General features: G+C 36.3%; 1 protein-coding gene across 4 annotated transcripts in view; it reads right to left on the bottom strand.

Annotated features, from left to right (window-relative positions):
* NNT (nicotinamide nucleotide transhydrogenase) overlaps positions 1-22,061 on the bottom strand; it is an 85,518-nt gene that overhangs the window by 54,124 nt on the left and 9,333 nt on the right. For all 4 annotated transcript variants that reach the window (XM_039877090.1, XM_039877089.1, XM_039877088.1 and 1 more), the window contains exons 3-7: positions 20,388-20,617; positions 17,579-17,796; positions 14,255-14,342; positions 8,942-9,030; positions 5,329-5,516 (exon numbers count right to left, since the gene is read on the bottom strand). In XM_039877090.1, the coding sequence (XP_039733024.1) occupies positions 5,329-5,516; positions 8,942-9,030; positions 14,255-14,342; positions 17,579-17,796; positions 20,388-20,617 (813 nt within the window). The remainder of the gene's footprint in view (positions 1-5,328; positions 5,517-8,941; positions 9,031-14,254; positions 14,343-17,578; positions 17,797-20,387; positions 20,618-22,061) is intronic.

Genomic DNA, 22,061 nt, shown 5'->3' with positions numbered 1-22,061 from the left:
CAAACCAAAACCACAATGAGATAGCACCTCACACCATTCAGAATGGCTATTATCAGAAAGTCAACAAATAAGTGTTGGCAAAGATGTGGAGAAAAGAGAACCCTCATGCACTGTTGGTGGGATGGCAAATTGGTATGGGCATTATGGAAAACAGTATGGAGGTTCTTCAAAAATAACTAAAAATAGAACTACTATATGACTCAGCAATTCCACTTATGGTATTTATCTGATGAAAATAAAAACACTTGGTTCCCAGTCTTAATTTAGCTTCCGTAGTGTTCCATCCTGAGCCAACAGAGCATTCTCTCTTTCCTTGGATAGCACTGGAAAAGTAAAAGACCTAAGAAAAGCACCCAGAATTATTAGCTCAGCAATATTTACTGAGCCACTGTTGTGTACAAGGTCATATGCTAAGCACCCACCACCACAGAGATAAACCAAACACTCCAGCTGCATGCACAGGGAGACACAGCAACTCGGGGCAATGAGACTGAGAACTACTGGAATGTGAGGCAGGCATAGACCAAGTGATATCAACGCAGAAAAAAGGAGTGTTTACTACCAAATAGGAGAAAGCAGAAACTACAGAGGAAGTGGTAACTGAGTGAGTAAGATTTCAAAAAGTAGAGAAGGGTGGGGACAGCATTCCAAAGAGAAGAAACATTTGTGTAAAAGGTCTGAAAGTCCTTGGCCTATCTGAAGTGATCATAGTAGCCAGCATGACTGAAATCATACCCAGAAAGAAATAAATCAGTTTAACGTGAGGCCTGAAAGCTAAATCAGGACTAGAAACTGAAAAGTAAGGAATACCTTACCAAGGAGTACAGACTTTATAGCATAGCTGGGGGGAGGGGTTAATATGATTCAATCCTGATCATTTTTTTTAAATGCCAGTTTATTTTTTTTTCATACTATATATCCATAAATTTTTTTAACGTTTTATTTTTTTATTTTTCCCCTCCCCCCTGCCCCCTCCCCATTCTGGTAACCACTAGTCCATTGTCCATGTCCATGAGTCTCTGTTTGTTTGTCCTGTTCATTTGTTGCTTTTAGGTTTATATCCCACATATAAGTGATATTATGTGATTTTCAACCTTTTCTGTCTGGCTTATTTTGCTTAGTATGATTATTTCAAGGTCAATCCATGATTTTGCAAATAGCAGTATTTCATCTCTTCTTATGGCTAAGTAACATTCCGTTGTGTATGTGTACCACAGCTTCTTTAGCCAATCATCTATCATAGGACACTTCAGTTGCTTCCATGTCCTGGCCACTGTGAGTAATGCTGCTATGAACATTGGTGTGAAAATATCTTTTCGAATATGAGTTTTCAAGTCTTTGGGGTAAATACCCAGTAGAGGGATTGCTGGGTCATATGGTAGGTCAATTCTTAGTTTTTTAAGGAACCTCCATATTGTTTTCCATAGTGGCTGTACCAATTTGCAGTCCCACCAGCAGTGTATGAGGGTTCCTATTTCTCCACATCCTCTCCAACATTTGTTATTACTTGTCCTGTTGATTATAGCCATTCTAACAGGTATGAGATGGTATCTCATTGTGGTTTTGATTTGCATTTCCCTAACAGCTAGCGATGTTGAGCATCTTTTCATGTAGTTGTTGGCCATTTGTATGTCCTCTAGGGAGAAGTGTCTGCTCAAGTCCTCTGCCCATTTTTTGATTGGATCGTTTGTTTTTTTGTTGTTATTGAGCCATATGAGTTCTTTGTGCATTTTGGATATTAGGCCCTTAGGGGAGGTGTTGCTTGCAGATATATTTCGCATTTGGATGGTTGTCTCTTTACCTTGTTGACAGTTTCTTTTGCTGAGCAGAAGCTTTTTATTTTGATGTAGTCTCATTCATTTATTTTTGCTCTAACTTCCCCTGCCTTTGAGGTCAAATTCATAAAATCCTCTTTAAGCCTAAGGTCCTTGAGTTTAGTTCTTATGTTTTCTTCTATGCATTTTATTGTTTCACAATCCTGATCCATTTAGATGCCTTTATCTAATGATGCTGGGAACCCAAGTGGTCCAAGATAGTGTCATCATTACTAAATAAAACCCCAGGCTTTCCAATAGCTATGGTTCAATAACAAAATAAGGACAACGCCTGAGGTGAGGAAGGGGCGAATGCTAGATGACTATATGATGCTTATGATTTTTTCATAAGGTGGTCATCAGGAAAGGTTTTAAATGGAAAAGGTTGTTTCTGTCAGGGTAGCCTTAGTGTATGCTTTAAGTACTCTTAATTCTCACTGGAATTTAGGTGAAATGTGCCTAATACACAGTCAGTGCTAAACCATTATGATTCTTCCTCTCTGCACTCCAACATTCCCCTCCCTAACTTAATTTAAACCAATCAGATTTCCAACCTGATTCAGCCTCTTCCTGATTAAATATTCCAAGTCTATGAAAAGTCTTTCTAACAATAAAGATGCTAAAAAACCTCATGCTCAAAAGATTATGAGCACAGTCTGAACATTACCAGAGTGGGGCTGCTTCACTTTTTATTGATGATTCCAAAGGTCAAGGAGCTAGACAGGAAGGATGGGAGCATTCCTTCATGTGCACAGCACCATAAAACAACTGTTAGCTAGGCCCTATCCTGAAGCTACTCACGTTAAGTGAAATTCTAGCCTTTAACCCAACACTCAATCCAATCTAGGGAGTCTTGATCATGGTACAAGCATGTGGTACAAAACACCAGGCAGAATAATAACTAGCTGGCTACAGAGATTTCATTCCATGTACAGACTTCATAAGTATAAGATTACTGTTTTTTTAAGTCCACTGACTGATGTGCACCTGAGAGAAATGAAAATTTACCAACTCCATAAGATTGCTATCTGAAACTAATTATCTGTGTCCCTCTCTCAACATTTTTATCTATGCCAGGCCTTCGGTACAACCACGAGGATCTTGGTCTAAGGAATGTCAGCTTGGAGAACTTCTGACATTTGACTTAATCCCCTTTGGCTCCAACTCAAGGAAAACTTTAGAACAACTTCTGCTCTAAGAGTCTTTCAGGAGCTAGATACACCATCAGGTGACCCATGTAAAGTCAGGACATAAACCTGGAAAGGTATAATGCTAGAGATACTGTTTTTCAAAGGGCATTTGTACTATTCAATCTTTTTTTTTAAATGCTCATGCTTTCAGGTTTCAGTCCCCCAGGGATAGGAAAGATCTTTAGAATGATCATTTTCTTCCTTATAATATTCTAATTAACTTTTCTTTCTTGGGTTTTCAAAAAAAACTAACAGAAAAGTCCTTTTCAGATCAGCCTTCTAACTACAGGCTCTAGATCAATCCACTGGTCTCTGTATAAGTTTAATGTGCTCATAGCTTCAGAAAAGGCTGAAAGCAGTAAGAGCTCAATAGACTAGATCAGTAAAACTTTTTCAATAAGTCTTCTTTAAGATTATTATACAATGTGACCTTTTCAAAGTATACTTACTATAAACTACTTATAAAAAACAAGGTAATATGGGAGTAGGCCCTAAAAGCAAATATGTGTTTTATATAAGAAGTCTTGAGCCCTGTCACTCATTTCAAGCTTTACAATCAATAATAATTATATATACTAGATCCGAATTATTCTGTTTTTAGTAAGAGTCAGAGAACTAAAAATAGCTTCATGTCCTCATCATTTACTCCGTGTTTTTCAGAAATTCGTGGACATGGACAATGGACTAGTAGTTACCAGAGAGGAAGGGGAGGAGGGAGATAGATGTCCCAGGAAGGAGAGGGCTAAATGTTTCTTCAATTAAATAAATAAATACATACATACATAAATTTTTAAAGCATTTTATCCCCCTCTGCTGGCCACTTGTTCCATCTAGTCAGCTCAAAACTCTCCCCAAGCTACCTTTCCAAAGGTCAGATGGTAGCACAGTAAAGGCCATCCCATCCCCCATTCAAAGCCACCTGTGCAACAGCTGAGTCAGGAGCCACTGCCACAAAAGTAAAGGACAAATCCTGAAGTGCTCTCCTGCCACTGATTGTTCATGAGTCCTGTCAGCACTGGCAGATTTCACAATCACCACCCTGGGCTCCTGGCTTACTGATCTGCATACACCTCCGGTAATCAACCCCAGTTTATTTCTACACTCACAGATTCTTCTATGGGCGAACCCACATCATCCTCCTGCCTGTCTGTTTCACCTAGCTAGCACTGGTGGGATGGGGTGTCTGGAAAGACCAGCTCAGCTATCAGGTATCACCTAGGTAAACAGTGTCCAGAAAGAAAGCTTGGGAGGCACATTTTCTCCTACAAGTTTGTAGATATGATGCCAATCAACTTCCTGCTCATGCTTATACAATAGCCATATTTTGGGGAAAAGGATGCCAAGAGAGAACTTCTCCTCTCCTATGACCTCATGACAAAGCAACTTCTAATTTCTACAGTCCCTTAGAGAAAGAAAGCAAGGCTCCTTTAGTAGAATCTAACACTAGTAACCATGGACCCTGCAAGCTATCATTATCTAGTCTACTTTCTTTCAGAAAGGAAAAAAAATTAGTCAGTATGGTATTCATTATTCAATAACAAAAGGAAAGGACAAGAGAAGAGGTAAAAATATAAAAGGCAGAGAGTTTCTTCACTCCCAATCTTGCTAGATCAATCTAGTGTTTGCTGATTAATATGTGCTTATTGGTTCCACATCAATCATCCATTCAGTAAAACATATTCTTTAGAAGAAGATGTTGCAATGGACTGAAAAGTAATTCCTACCATCGAAAGAGCTCACAATTTGGTTGCAAAGACCAAATATGTCAAAGGAAATAACTAGAAAGTGACAATATTATATTCTTTAGTAAAAAAAATATATACTGGAAATTCCATATACACACACACACACACAAAAGCTCCCCTCTCTATCTCGTATATTAAATTCAGTGATCATCTCTGATAATTACTGTCATTTCTGATGGAACTTCAGAGCTGTCCTTTTCTCTATATATATTTTTTAGTACTGTTTGAATTTTCTACAATAAGAATGTAGCATCTTAACAAAGAGAACAGAAATCAATTAAAAACCAATTTATCGAGGGTATAAACAGAGGAAATTGCTTACAAATATAATTTTGTACACAGAATATGATCTATGAACACAGATAAAAATACACAGAAAAAAAACTGGAAGAAAATACACCAAATTATTAATGACTGTTTTTCTCTAGGGGCTGCAGTGATTTTGCCTTCCATGTGCTTTCTCATTTTCTAGAAAGTAAATCAATCATTACTTGAAGAAATTCAAATGTTAAACAATTACTCACTCTCATTTTAAAATCTCATTAGTAACACTGCTACACTAGAAACCTAATGACATACCTGGAATAAGTGCTGTGCTGATAAGGATGTCCACCTCCTTGCACTGCTGAGCAAAGAGCTTCATTTCAGCTTCAATGAACTCTTTAGACATCTCTTTCGCATATCCGCCTTGTCCCTCACCAGATTCCTTCAAGTCTACCTCTAAGGGCTCAGCACCAAGAGATTTGAACTGCTCCAAAGCTGCAGCTCTGGTGATTATTGAAAGGAAAGCAGTGGTGATTTTAGGTCCTTAATACAGGAATTAAGATCATCATTTACATATATATATATATACGCTATATATATATATATATATATATATATATATTTTTTTTTTTTTTTCCCATCCAGGTACTAACCCTTAGCTTCCAAGATCAGATGAGATCAGGCACGTTCAGGGTGGCATGGCCGTAGACTATATATATTTTTTTAGAAAGGAAAAACTATATACATTTAAAAGTGGAGACTTTTCTTTCTTTTCCCTGCATAGAGACTTTCTTTTGATGTCTCTGGACTGTTTCAATTTTTTTCTAAAGGAAAGTAACATGATAAATTTTTTTCTGGGAAAAAAAAAATTATGGAGAATTTCAACTTCTACTTAGTTAAGTTGCAAAAGGAATTTCACTATTGCCAGCCCCAGTAATCCATTATGTTTCTTGTGGCCTCACTGTCAATGATGATGTGAGATCAGACCTATATTAAGATTTGACTTCATTCAAATCACTCAAGTTAAGGTTTTCATTTGCAAATATTCTGACTTATGGGAACTTTCGCCCACATAAATGACTCTTAGAAATAGTTTAACAAAGTGATTTTTGCCCCTAGTCCTCATTAAATTGTGTTTGAAAAAAGCAACTTGTAAATGGTATTAATGGTAAATGTGAAGATCCAACACATTCAGATTATGTAAAAATACATTCAGTTTAAAATAAATGAATAAACGAATGAATGAATGAATGCTGGTAAGCATTGTACCAACAAAGATCTCAGCTCTGTGGTAGACTGTGTGTTTTAAGTCACCAACACTCATTCCACTACAGTGAATCCCAAACCCCCGTAGTGACAACAATCACTCCAGGTATGTGTTAAAAATTCAAATTTCCAGGCCCCTTCCCATACCCACTGAATTACAACCTCCAGCGTGAGGCCAGAAGTTATATTTTCAGCAAGAGATACAGGTAATCCTTGCCATCAGGGAACTCTGGGAAACTGTGGTCTGAGCCCATCGGTCCCTGGCAACTGTCACGGTCAGGGAGTGGACCCAAATGGTAGGACATAAAAGGCAGGACAGAAAGGGTAAGAGACGGTTAAGCAAGAGGTTCTCTCCCTTTCTGCTGGTTTGAACAAGGAAGCTTGTGGTCAACTTATGACCACAGGTGGAATCAGCCAAAGCTGAGGACAGCAGAGAAGAGAGACAGAAAGACCCTGGTCCTGTCTAGCACCGGTGAGCTGCGAACTCTAGTATGAAACAGGAGTTCTTCCCATGAATTTTCACTTAGGAGAAATAATACATTTTCTTATAGTTTAAGCCAATCAGCTTTTGTGTTTTCTACTCCAAAGGAATAGTTTTGAAAAGTTTTAGAAATGTCTACTATTTTTAGTGAAGATGAATTCAAAATGATATATATGCATGTGTTATATGTAAAATGATCTCGACGTTATTCAAAAGGTAGCTCCAAAAAAATCTTTAAGCAATTACACCAAAAAATTATTAGCAATTATACCTGGCTGGTAGTATTATAAAAGATATTTTTTATTTTCTTCCTTATGGTGCTCAGTATTTTTCAATAAGGAACATGTATAATTAGAAACACAATGCTATTTTGGAATTTTGCCCTCAAAATAATCTCATTTTAAAATATTACATCAAAAATTTAAAGGTGAATATCTTTTGACCGAAAATTCCATTTCTAGGCATTTATCCTAAGAAAATGCGATATCTCCAAATACACGTTTATATATATATACATATATGTGTGTATATGTGTGTTTACACAATATTGTTTATATACAATAAAAATGTCCATTTATAGAAGACTAGTTAAATAAATCACTGTCCTTCTATACAATGGACTCTTTTGCAGCTATTAAAAATATTTACAGGTAAAGATCTTCATGATCTACTATTAAGTAAAATAATGTTAAATAGTACCATTAGTAAAATTACATTTTTAATTTATGTGTAGAAAAGGGAACATATATTAGAATGTTAATAATTATCTCTAGGTAGTAGAATTTTAGAGTATTTTATTTTCATTTTTTATATTTTTCTGAATTGGAAGAATAAGAATATATTATTTTTGTGATCAAAAAGAACATAAAATGGACGAGTTATAAAATTAATGTATATTTCCTTTTATAATATGTAAAATATAAAGGGCTAATTAACCTTACTTCATAGAATTCTTGAAAAGAACCAATAAAACAAAGCATATAGCACAATTCCTGGAAGAGAATAAGCATTTAGTACAGATGTCTGAAAACTACAGCTCTTGACCTGCCAATTATTTTTGTAAATAAAGCTTTACTGGAACACACACATACACACACAATGAAAGATAAAAAAGAAAGTAAAGCTTCTATATTTCTAAACTTTGTAATACAGGCATTAGGCAAGATAGAGGAATCTCCCAGCTATTTGAAAGATTTCAAAAATCACACCCTGTTAATGTCACTGGGTGATGAGTTGTCCTTAGGTTTTTGGACGTTTAACTGAAAATGTATACCATTTGGTTTTCCAAAAAGAGTTTATAATCAAGTGTGTTTTCTAAACATTTGAATTATGTATTTATGATATGATGCCAGTCTCAAAATAGTCATTAATGAGCTACATCCTTAGAAAAGTATTTCACCAGTTCACCACATCTTTCTTCATTTGGATTTGAGTTATCTTAATAAAGATAAATTAAAATGGAGTTAAGCTACAGCCATATTCTACCTGTCTACCCTACATACAATCTAAACCAAAGACATTAACTAACTTAATAAATTCTTAGCAGTTAACCCATCACCAACTTTCAAATCATCTCTTAGTCAAATATATGAATTTCCACTTCAAGACTATTACCCACTACAATGAAAATTTGAACATGCTTTTCTTCAGGTTTAGAGGTCTTCGAAAACTTCACATCAGCAAACATTAAAAATTAAAAGACAGGACTAATGGCATTCTTAACTCTGGCTTTCCTTGGCTTGTGTCCTGGTTACTTTGGAAATGCCTTTTCTTATTTCAACAAGACAGCTTATCATTAGTACATCACTTTTCCAAACTGCAGGTAATCACTGTAAACCATATTCTTTGGAACATTCTTTACTCTGAAAAGTCACATTCCTTTCAATCAATGCTAAATCAGCATGAAGAAACAACACTGAGTACAAGTTGTTAATTTTCAATTCTTTTGTTGTTGGTTTTCTTTTTCATTATTTCTGCTGTATTGCATCTGGCTTCTAATTTTTTTCCCACTAAGTAATACTTTTTCACTTTGAGCTAACTTTGAAAAAGTGGCAACACTTTTAAATGGCTTATCGAGCAGTTTTCAATCTGCTACTTCACTTTATAAATTCTAAGGAAAGTATAACATCCACCTGAAACAAAGTGTTTTTACCTCACAGCAATCTCCAGCAAAACACTTACCTCGTGTCAAATCCTCGAACAATTGCACCCATTGACTTGGCTGCGCCTGCAGAAGCAAGCCCAGCAACTCCACCGCCGACTATCAGAATCTAGGGGAAAAGACAGAACCGGTATGTTTTTCATAAAGTTCATTAACAACTGATTATGAAAAATCATCAGCTAATAACTATCAATGCCTGCTACACAATTAGCAGCCAAAAATACACCAGGTGGTGGTGGTGGTAGTGGTGGTGGTGGTGATCACCCCTCACTAAATTACACTGAAACAATAAACTACTCTTTAACTGAACCACCATTGCTTTTTAAAATTTATCAAAGTTAAGCCTGACAACAAAGGCCAACAACCTTCACTAAAAATAGCCTGACAATCAGCTTCTCAATGAAAAAGCTACATACAACAGTGATCAGTGTTTACATTATTTTAAAGATTAACAAGTTCATTCACACCATATAAAAGTTACCTCTAACATTCCCAGTGTAGCATTCTAGCTACCCTATCCCTCTCAAATTTTAAGGTTTTACTATGGTCATAAACTAACAAAATATGTTTCAAAAATGAGTACAACTTTAGTGAAACATCTACTCCTACCCCTATCTTGAGATCATATGCTTCTAAAACAGCGGTCCTCCACCTTTTTGGCACCAGGGACGGGTGCTCCTATGAGAATCTAATGCCTGATGGTCTGAGGTGGAGCTGAGGTGGTGATGCTAGTGCTGGGGAGCAGCTGCAAATACAAGGGAAGATTCTTCGCTGGCCTGCCGCTCACCTCCTGCTGTATGGCCCAGTTCCTAACAGGTCACGGACCAGTACTAGTCTGTTGGGGACCTCTGCAAAGGAATAGCAAGTGGCCAACCACATCATTTTGAACCATTCTGAATGAATTGTACCTGAAATCCAAAGCAATGTAATTAATCTCCCTAACCGTGGAAGGATCAGAGCCAAGGAAATCAAAGAATTCCTCAGAAACAAGAGTCTTCCCCACGTTCTAAGAAACCAAATAAGAACAATGTTGTCTCCAGTCTGGAATGAGCCATCAGAGAAAAGTCCTACTATACTTCCCAGTCAATTGAAAGCAACTCCTTGTTGCTATAAAAAAAAAAAACACAATCATCCACAGAAACAGTGAAGCTTATAAATTCCTACCCACCCATCATGCCCACACCTCCTTCAGCCACTTTAAAAAGACTAGACTGGTCAAACTGGGCTCCAGAGACCCGTAGGCAGTGTCTCAGGAATCCTATTAATTGCTTTCGATGATGATGGTTTGTTTCAGGGGATAGGGGGAGTCAACAGGAAAGGAAACTAAGAGGGACCAAAGGGAACAAAACAGGTTCTGGGTTCCAAGGCACTAACCCCACTCCACACACTGAAGCGCACCACTGCTAAAACAATGAAATAAAATAAAATCACGGGACCAGGCCAAGTTATCCTGAATCAAGAAATAGCAAAAGACCCCATAATTTAAAGGACAGAATGGCACAGAATAAAGCAAATGTAATCTTACAAAAGGAAATTACTCTTTCTCTGCCGAAATTACTCTTTCTCTGGGGTGAAGGAAGACACGGACTGAATCAGAGAGCTTAGGTGCAAATCCGACTCCGTTACCAGTTAGTTCTGGGAGAGAGACCTTCAGCAAGCAGCTAGCAACCCCTTCCCAGAAGGTTGTTACATTAAATGATGGAATTAAAAAGACTGACTGCTGTTACATCAGAGACATATATTTTAAAAAAACAGTAGGGGAAAGGGCAAGGGAAAGAAACAACCCTCAGAATGTTCTTGAATTCCAGTCATGTAACCTGTTCCTCCTCTCAGCTTCCCCATCTCCGTAAAGGGCACTAACTGCACACACAATAGCTCACACCAAAATAGGGAAGTAATCTTGAACCCTCCCTTTGCACATATTCCCTCCTACAATACACAGCACGTACAACTGGCATTAACCTGCAAATACCTCTCAATCCAGCCCCTTCTCTATCTCTCTATTGCCACCACTTTCCCAGGGCACTATTTTTGCAACCAATTCTAACAGATCTCACCTTCACTCTTCTTCTTACTACCATTTGCCCACAGAACAGCCTGATGATTTTTTTAAATCCTTGTGAGATAATAGAAAATATACATATATTGGTCTCTGCCCTCAGTTCCTGGCACAGGGCTCCTAAAACCCTTGTAATTTCTTAAGTGAGAAGAGCACTAGGAGCATCTTTTGTTAATATATGGTCTCTGACCTCCGTTCCTGACAGATTTCCTGAATACCTTGGAATTTCCTGAGTGACAGCAGTGTCTTTAATTCTAATGAGGCGACTCTTAGTGGGCTCCTAGATGGAGACTGGTCACCAAAAAGACCAAGCCATGATTAAAAGCTTGGAATTTTCAGCCCCACCATCCATTCTCCAGAGAGAGGAGAGAGGCTGGAAATGGAGTTAATGATCAATCATGTCTGCATGATGAAGCCTCCATAAAAATACCAAAAGTACGAGGTTCAGAGAACTTCTAGGTTGGTGAACACATGGAGGAGCTGGTGTGTCGGAAAGGGCACAGAAACTCAGAGCCCCTTCCCACATACCTTGCCCTGCTCATCTTTCCCAACTGGATGTTCATCTGTATCCTTCAATATATCCTTTAATAATAAACTGGTGAACAGTAAGTAAACTGTCTTCATGAGTTCAGTAAGCCACTCTAGGAAATTAATCAAACCCAAGGAGGGGGCCGTAGGAATCTCTGATTTATAGCCAATCTGTAACAACCTGAACTTTCAATTGGCATCTGAAGTGGAGAGGGGCAGTCTTATGGGACTGAGCCTTTAACCTATGGGATCTGATATTATCTACAGGTAGACAGTGTCAAACTTGAGTTAAATTATAGGACACCCAACTGGTATCACAGAATTGCTTGGTCTGGGGAAAATCCCCACACATTTGGTGACCAGGAGTATCAGAAGTGAAGTGTTCTATACGAAAGGAAAGGAGGAACACAGAAGAATGGGGTTTTCCCAAAACAATCCTAAATCATTTCCCTCACCTGCAAGAGGATCTGAACTCTATAACATGACCTATAAGAGAGGCCCCACCTCATCCAACCCCAACCTACCTGTCCACATCATCTCAGATCACGCTCTACCATGCTCGCCACACTCCAAGACTAATGGCATTCTTTATTCTTCTAGAACACAATGAATTCTTCCCATCTCAGCGCCTTTTATGTGCTGTCCCCTTTGCCTGGAATCCTAAATCCCTGGTTTCTTTCTTCTCATCTTTTAGGTCTCAGCTCAAATGTCAGAGGAGCCTTCCCCATCAGCCGAACTAAAGAAGCTTGCTCCCAATACTCACTATCATATCATCATGTCCACTTCTTTTATATCTAAAATTACCTCATATATCTATTTGATTATTTATCTCCTCTCTGTAGCCCCTACTAGAATAAGTTTCATGTGGCAGGGATCTCGTTTGCTTTGTTCATGCCATATCCCCAGCTCCTAAATAGTGCTTGGCATATCATAAGCCTGCAGCAGATTGATTTTAGCTCATTCTAGACAAATAAACCTCCGTGTTTAAAGGAAAACCAAGTAAAATATTATGCAATCTACCTTGATGAGTCCAACTAGCATCTAATTCTTCAATATCAAAAAAGCTATTTCTGACATGTAACCGAAGTCCCTAAAGCTGCAACTTAAATTCTCAGTAAAGACAGTGCCTTTTCCACCTTTTTCTACTTTTCCATCTTTTAAATGCTGATTGATTCTCCTTCCTTTAAGCCTCTTCTCTTTTGTTTCACTTTTTCATCACATATATTCACATTATTTCCTCTCAACTTCTGCATATTTCAAGAAACCTTCTAACCAAAACTAAGTAGTGGATTTCTGCACCAAAGCATTCCACCATTTTAAGAACAGCCTTGAACTTCTGGCCACCATGAGTGCCAGGCCTTTTCATATGACCCTGAGAAAACTCAAAATGTAACCACTTCACAAATACAGCTCTGCGTTGCTTGCTCACACTTTCTTAAGTATTCTGGTCTCTACTCCACTTGGCATTTTCTTCACCTGGCCTGTTTTTAAAGCAATTAACTAGATTTCTCGAAGCTGCTATTATCTTTTTTTCATTTTTCTAGGTGATTTATTTTGTGTGAGAACTCTCGGTTTATAGTGACTATACTTAAAAGCAGAGAGCACCAAGTAAATCTGTCTTCTACAGACAGACTACACTCTTCAGGTAGATGATAACATTTAAAGTCCTGTTTCCTATGCACTCCTATGTTCATGGCAGCACAATTTACAAGAGTCAAGATATGGAAGTGACCTAATACAGTGCAGTATTACTCAGCCATTAAAAAAATGAAATCCTACCATTCACAATGACATGGGTGGACCTAGACGTTATTATGCTGAGTGAAATAAGTCAGACAGAGGAAGATAAATACCATATGATTTCACTTATATGCAGAATCTAAGGAACAAAAAGAACTAATTGAAAACAGACTCACAAATATAGAGGATAATCTGGTGATGGCCCAAGGGGAGGGAGATTGGGGGGCTGGGAAGAAGGGGTGAAGGGTTAAAGAAGTACAAATTAGTAGTTGATAGACGGTCACTGGGATGGGGAGCACAGCATAGGGAATGCAGTCAGCAGTATTGTAATGGCTAGGTGGAGAGCCAGAGGAGAGAATGAGCAATAAGGGAGATCATTTCATAAACGATATAAATGTCTAACCAATGTGCTGTACACTTGAAACTAATAAAATAAAATTAAAGTCCTGTATCCTATGTCGTACTTATATATTGTCACTTAGTGTATGAAGTTTTGAGGGGTCACGACACAGTCTACTCTTTCATCTTCCCATGCCCACCTCTTGTCAACGGCTCCTCTCTGCTCTCAATCTAGATTTTAGAAACTGCACCCTTTTCCTCAACTAAATATTCTGATTTACACAATCTCCCATTTTCTGTCCTCTTGACCCAAAATTTGACAAAAAGTGAGGAAACCCATAATGTCGCAAATCATTAGGAAATTGAGTTGTTTTTTTTTTTAATTAGTAATAAGTGGGCTACATGGAACAAGTTACCAAAATTCATTTAAGAATTCACATTAGTAAGTCAAAAACAGAAAAAAAGACTAGAAAGTCTAGAAATGTCAAAATTCTTTTTTTTAAGCAATATTAAGCAGCTTTGAGGATCTACCATATATTTGTATCTGCCACATAAATCACCAGTATAAAGTTAACACATAAAAAATATTTTAAATAGTTGTATTTTAAAACTATAAATACCCTGCCTTTAATTCATATTATAAAGAAATATTAAAAGTTGTATCTACCTTAGCTGGAGGAACTTTTCCAGCAGCTGTGATCTGACCAGTAAAAAATCGTCCAAAATGATTTGCTGCTAGTACAACAGCCTTATACCTTAAAAAAATAAAAAAAATAAAAAAGGATAAATAAATGGATAAATAATTCCATAAAAGCCCTTAGGCTTATATATTATAAGTCATCAATTACAATTTAATCATCAAAGAATAAGAATAATCACTAACATTTCTAAAGTACCTACTATGTGTCAAAAGCAATTCTAAGTGCTACATATATATACACTTACACCTTTAATCTTCACGACAATCATATGAATAGGTAGAATTATTATCTTCATTTTATAGATGAGGAAATTGAGACGCAGAGAGATGAAGAGACTTGCCCAAGGTCCCTTAGCTATTAAATGCCAGAGCCAGAAGCCTAACCTGGCATCCTGCCTACAGGTGCACACTCTTATCCGTGATGCCCCCTGGCCTTTTATAACAAATATTACAGAAGATTAGTTGTGGTTTAAAAAAAGAAATGAAGGAAAGACAAAAGAAGGCTAACAATGGTTTTCTTTGGGTACAGATACTTCAAACTGTCTGTTTTACTTTATTATATTGTCCAAATTTTCTTTGATAACTATACAGTATCTATATACTAGGGAGAAAACTTTACAATTACAAAAATTAGATCAGCTATATGCTTGTATATAATAAAATTCCAATCTCAGAACAAAAAAAAAAGCAAACAAACAAACACTTCCCTTTAATTGCTAATGGTTTTAACCATTTCTATAATTCTCTGATCCTTGGTTTCCTCTGTGTAAAGTGGGGACAAAAAGAGCATCTCGTAGTGGTGTTGTGAAGACTAACTGAGTTAATGCACATAAAAAGTGCTTAGCTAAAGCCTGTCATAGTAAGTGTTGACAAACGTTAGTGTTTTTAGCTAAAGAAACACTCTAACAACAAAAACTAGTAAAATATACCATCTTTTGTTTAATAGGATATTTTTAACATAGTACATTAATTTAATTTTCATATCATTTTACACTTAGAAGCACATTCACACATTCTCACCTGGTAACACACACTCTACCTTAATATTATTATGCAACCATTTAATAATAAGATCCATCTGCTAGCTGACGATAAAACCTTTCCCTGATCATATTTTTATAAAATGATACTTGATGTAATAATCAATACAAAAGCATGTAACAGTTACTACTATCACTTTAAATCATATTAGAGCAGCAAACAATATTTTAGAGATTGCATGATTTGTTAATCTTATTTCTGAATCCAAGTGATAGAAATTTTCAAAGAGCAAACATGACAAAGATCCAAAGGCCTCTATAAGAAATTAATTTTGGAATTAATGTTTGAAAAAATTGTTACAATACTGAAAAAAAAAACGAGACTAATTACACAGAAAATGCACAAGAAAGCACTGAGAGTGAAAAAAGTAATAAAAGTAGATCTTTTTTATGAGAGCAAAAAAGAATGAACATCAATGAACTGGAAGGAGCACATTTTCACTGTAATATAGCTATGTATGAGCTAGACAGATCATGATTTATCACACATGTGGCTAAGTATACAAAATGCTTCATCTCAAACTATGCCCTTCACCCATATTAGCTGAGGACATAAGACAGTGATTCTTTAAATCGTGTCTCATGGAGGTTCACATTTCAGCCAACTCTGGGGCTACACCAGGTGGGACAGAGAATAGATGTGCTTCTGAACACCCCTCCACCCCTCAGTTCTACTCAGGACACTGCTCTTAGCCAATTTGTTCATATTGCCTCATACTATTTCATTTGCTCTAAAAGATTCTGCAGCTAAAAACCACTGGGCTAGAACTACTGGTTTTGATAATCTTGCATTTGTGCATTTTGCATGACAAAATCAATAGCATCCTTAAAATTTTACATTGTACATCTTCTATATAAAATTTTAAGTCCCATATTGCATAACATAACTCTCCTACAAACTAAATAAATATGGCAAAAATTTATTTTGTCCCTTATATGTAATTTACATCACCAAAAAAAATCTTCAAACCAACCATTTGCCATATTACATTAAGGACAACAAAATGTGTTTTTACCTCGTCATTTTTGTTTATTGCATCTCATTTATATCCAAAGTAAACAGCTGAAACCCAAAGTAGAATTTGTGGCATACTTAATATGCTACATCTAAGATGTAAAATCTAAGAAAACTTTCAGCTCATGTGTCAGGCCATGAAAGAGTTTATTCAGGTTAGTCTTTCCTTTATGCACTACTTTATTTTTTAAACATTTTCATTTGTTAGTGCCTCATTCTGTCACTACTAATAGTTTTTGTGCTTAAAATCTAATTCAACTAGCTTTTTAGATGAGCTGATTTCATAAGCATCATCTGATCTCCGCATTTTTCCCACTCTTTCTAGGCACAGTAAGCAACACACTGCACTCATACAGCTATTCCTATCCCTCCCCTATGGCAGGCATGATTACTCAGTCATAGCCACATTCTTCTCTGCACCACGGGCCTTAGAATTGTTCTCGGTGTAGCACTCCAAGCTATAAACAGGGAATGCATTAGTGAAGGCAGGCAAATGACGCTTACTGCCATTTTGGCCTTAAAGATAAGAGGACATGGTTTTCTCTCAGTTATCAATAAAGGTTTTGACATCAGATGAAAATTCTTCAGCTGCAGACATTTCCTCCATTCATTAACTATTTTATGAATTTACCTAAGCAAAACCTAATTATAATGGTAAATCTGCTAATATGTATATATTAGATTGAACCATATGAAATTGCCATTATACAACCATTTCTGACCTATAAAAACAGAAATTTATGTTAACTAAATTTATTGTGGTAATCATTTCACAATCTATACATGTTTTAAATCATTATGTTTACACCTTAAACTTATACAAGGTTATATATGTCAATTACATCTCAAAACTGGAAAAAACAGCAGTTTCAACCCAATGTATACATGTATATGAAATACAGTATATTCCTCATACATATATATAGGAAATACAGTATATTCCTTATGCAAATAACCTGACAGTCATTTCCTTTTTTGCTGGAAGAAAACACTACTTCTCTTCTATCCATGAAGATTAAAAAGGAGCATACAATAGAATACAATATGAAAAATCATTTCCTATCTGATGACTGTAAAACAAAAAATGAGTCTTAAAAATAATTTAAGTGCACTCTCAAATGGCTGCAATCTCCAACAGTTATGCAAGTAAAATAATTGTAACAGAGAAGAGCTACAGTGAGCATGTTTCTGTAGCACCACTGTTCTTTTGTTCAATTGAAATTGAAAAGAACTTACCCAGCAATGTTGGCCATGGAGCTTAGCGCATCATATCCCTGAGCAATTGTGACTCTTGGAACCTGGTCCATTGCCAAAACTGTAGTTTTTCTTTTGGAAAGTTTATTTAGCAAGTCTGGATTTTGGGCTGGATAAATAAAACTAATAAGTGTTCCCGATGTCTTTAAAAGGTCCGCTTCATGACTATTTAATACTGGATTAATCATGGGGGCTCGCACCTGAGAAAAAAGTCAAGTCACCGATTAAAAATATAAACACTTTTTAGCATATTTTTAAGTAAACAGGACAATTTAAATAAGATGCCATGATTGAAATAATGCTCCAGAAGTAATCTTTCAGCAATAAATTTCTGACCAAATTCCTAACCAGGGTAAGGCACACAAAGATCCATGCCACCAAAGATCCTCTGACCGATGAGCTGTGCACCGTCTGAGGGTACACACCTGAAAATGTAGGGACACATTTGACAATCAACTGTAGAGCAATGGGAAAAGTATGTAAGTTCTACAACAAACCTCTCATTCCAAAACCTGTTACTCTGGTATGATTAAGAGACATTAGAAAAAACAAGACAGTTTTTGTTGTGTATTTAAAGATTCAATTATTGCTAATTTTAACAAGCACAAACATTTGCAGTGTTGAGAAGAACATTACAAACTAAAATCTCCATGGTCGTATGTATAGATTCATGTCACCTTAAAATTCCAGACAAATTTTTATAGATGAACACAATCATAGTAGCCTTGCTGAATTGCTTTTAAGCAAAAAGCTACAACATACTCTGTTAAGTATCAAGTCAATGAATATACATTCCACCTGCTTGAAAGTTTCAAACGTCCATGCTTTAAAGCCAAATTGTTTAAATTCCATTTTTAAAGTGTTTTAAAATGTGTTTTATATCCAAGTTTAAAATCAGTTTTCAATGAAAATATACCATTTCATTAGCTCCCAGTTCGTAGTAGTGCCGTTAGGCAAGTAAGCACAGTAAAAAACAGCTCTGGGACTTAAGTTTTACAAGGAAATACAAACACAGACACTGGGTCAATACTTTCATTTCACAGCATTTCATCTCAATTTCTCTATGAGACATTTTATCTTTTATGTACTTTTGGTTGTTGATGTGGTGATGCATGTGATTTTAGGTTCTGGACTTTAATTAAGACTCTCTGATGAGGTCTATCTTTCTTCAGTGAGACTCTATAATATAGATTTAATAAAAATTAGAGGATGGTGACAGAGAGAAATTTAACTATGGAAGGTGAACACACCATGTAAATATATATATGCATTACTGTTAAAATGTACAGCTGAAACTTACCAGATTTCACTAACCAATGTCACCATAAAAAAAAAATAATTAATTAATTTTTAAAAAATTAGAGGACAACTTTGAATTGATACTACTGGCCCCTATCAAATGCTCAGCTGAGACTATTGGCAACTGAGTGACTTAAGCCAACAGAATGATCCCATGAACGTGCTTTTTAGATCACTAGTTCCTCGAGATGTTAATAAGTTTAACTCAAAAGAGAGGCCCCAAGGTCAAGTAATTTATTAATGCAAGTATAGCTATATAAGTTTCTATACTATAGGATTCCCCGGTGCTTTTTACATGCCCACACACATCATAAATCTCTAAAAGGAACACAGACCATTGCCAAAAATTATGTGCACCCTACCAACCCTTTTTTTGTGGACATCTCAAAAGGTTTTGATCCCTAAAACATACATTAGAATGAGTTGTACTATTTTTCTATTTCCCCTAAGTGCTTTCACTCTACCAAGTTATATATATCACCAAGTATCTGTACAGCTAAATGCTTTAAAAGCTTTAGCTAAATTATAATTTATCCCCATGCCATAAATTTTACTATTAATTTTCAGTAGCAAAAAACAGTTTTGTCTTCTGCAAAAACCACTAGTTAAGACTCTATCAAGATATTCAGTGGACTTTATGTTTAAAAAAAAAAATGCTATGTGATTGATTTCTGAGAAATGAACACAGGAGGAAAAGCTCAATTTTCCCCAAAAAAAGTAAGGAGTTTATTTTAACCTGATAATCATGCTTATACAATCCATACTTCCCTGTCAGCCTTGGTTGCAGAAAACAAGATTTACATTAACATTCAACTCTAGTAATTATCTATACTGGATTGCAGAAAATTTAAGATTTAAATTAATGTTCAACTCTAGAAATTATCTATACTGGACTCATAATACAGTCTCTCTTCCTTTCTCTACATGATTTACTTCAGATTTATTTCTAAAGTTCTTCATCATATAGATTTCTATTATATATTAAGACTTTTTATTAAAGTTGGTAAGGCTACTTGCCACTCAGCCCAATGCTGCTTTCTCAGAATAGTCCTGCCCTTTCTAAAAATAGCACTAACGGCAGTTAAATCACTGTTCCTTCTAAGTAGCAAAAGATCACTGTACATTCAGTCCCAGGAGGAGTTGAACTGCTTTCTTTCTATTTTAGTAGCAATTAAATACTCACCTGTGGGTATTCTGGATACATATGAACCATATAGTACCTATTTTCCCTAGCCAATTAAAAGGGAATTTCCACATAGCAAATGTAAAAAGAAAGAACACTTTTTCTCTTCCCATGGTTAAACAAAGATCACCTGACCTGATAAAAGTTCTACTGGAACATGAAGAATATTCTCAACATGCAATCATATCTTTGAAAGAAAGGCATCACTTGAAAATATGAAAAGCTATAACAATAGAGTCATTTAATTTTTCTATGAAAAGATTTTGAAAAGTCAGCATTCCATAAATGAGAGGGGAAAGGAATAATTACTTTGACCACCAAATCGGAAGCCAGCACTTCCTTCGTCCCTTGGATTTGGGCACCTGCCGCTCTGTAGTGATCATCTGAGAACTTAGAAGCTTCTCCCGCACCCGATTCCACAACAACATTAAAACCCTGCTTGACCAGGATCTGAACGCCAGCAGGAGACAAAGCCACTCGCTTCTCATTTTGGAAAATCTCCTTGGGGAGTCCAACAGTCAATTGTTTATATGGAATTCCTACAAAGAGGGGGAAAAAAAGAACATTTCATAAAAAATGATATCTTAATAACAGAGTTTAGGAAATGGAAATGGGCAATCTACTTGAAATATACTGTATATACAAGTTACTGTTCAAAATGATGATCCTGATCCATAATCATAATTCTTTGACTATTTTTTGATTGATGAGAAGTTTTTATGCCCACTCTGCTGAAAATTCTAAATATTTTATTTAACCAAATGGCTCTCTTCAAGGCACATGACTGGCTTAGTTTATTCTTAGGGGAAAAAAATGAGTTGAGAGACCACTCAGCATGCTAACACCCACACTTCAAATTAACCCTGTCAGATTTACGATCTCCTTATCCTTATTTATAAGGAAGACAGGAGTGATTAGCTGTTTTGAATGACAACCCTAACACTAGATACTCTAATAGCCTGTCACCCCCAAAGTCCCTTTCCTGGCAATTTGGCTACAGGTAATTCCTCATAGATTTCTAAGTGTTGTACCTTGAGACCTTACATTCTTGGCCACAACTAATTAGACCAGGGATTAGCAGTTGGGTGAAGGATAATAGTCTATAGGACAGACGTGAGGAAAACCAGCAGCCTATGAGAGGACTTATACAGGAACTTAGCGAGAAGACACTCCATGTTGGCCAGTGACTACCCAACCCAATCAGGTTCTCCCTCAGGAAGTCTGAATGGGAGACTCATGGAAAAGGACGGAGAGAGCAGCTATTCGTAAGCGCAGCCATAATGTATTCAAAGGAAGGTCAGCAAGCAATGGTAGTAGAAACATGAGTAATCAAGGTGCGAGGAGAGAAGATGAGTCATAGCTACGAAATCCAGAATGAACCTCACTTCTCCAAGAAGTAGATAAAGGGTTTCCTGGGCTTCCATACTTCTCAAGGATCCATGATAAAACCAAAATATAACCTGATGCGATTCTATTCCATGCAACCCAAAAGAGCCGCTGTTATGCAGAGTTATTTATGCACGGTTCAGACCAGCTTTAGCTAAAGTACTTTACTTTCTTCTGTTGTTTTACTCAACAAGTTGGCATAAACAGATTCTTTTAAATCAAAAGGCTCTGTTTCTATGTAAGTTTTACTAAAGTTTAGGAAATCTACTCTAGCAACATAAACTCTAGATATGTATAATAAAAAAAAATACACCAATTATCTACAGAGTGATTTATTGAGACTTTGAGAGAGTATGTCAACCTAAAAATATATGCTGAATCTTGTTCTCTGTTTGAAGGAGAGGGAGGAAAATAACAGAAAGCCGACAGATATTTTGCATTGATATACAAAGTTATGTCACATATATTTATGTGGAGTTCACTCATCTGACAACCTCAAATTATCTAGGCCTGACATCCTATAAGTTTCTAGATCTAGCTAAATGTTACAGAAAATACAGGGGACAGAGAAATTGGTTAAATGATACCAAGGAATTC

Source organism: Pteropus medius, unplaced genomic scaffold (assembly GCF_902729225.1).
Source record: "Pteropus medius unplaced genomic scaffold, Ma_sr-lr_union100, whole genome shotgun sequence".
Classification (NCBI taxonomy): domain Eukaryota; kingdom Metazoa; phylum Chordata; class Mammalia; order Chiroptera; family Pteropodidae; genus Pteropus; species Pteropus medius.
This window is presented reverse-complemented; position numbering and strand designations above follow the sequence as displayed.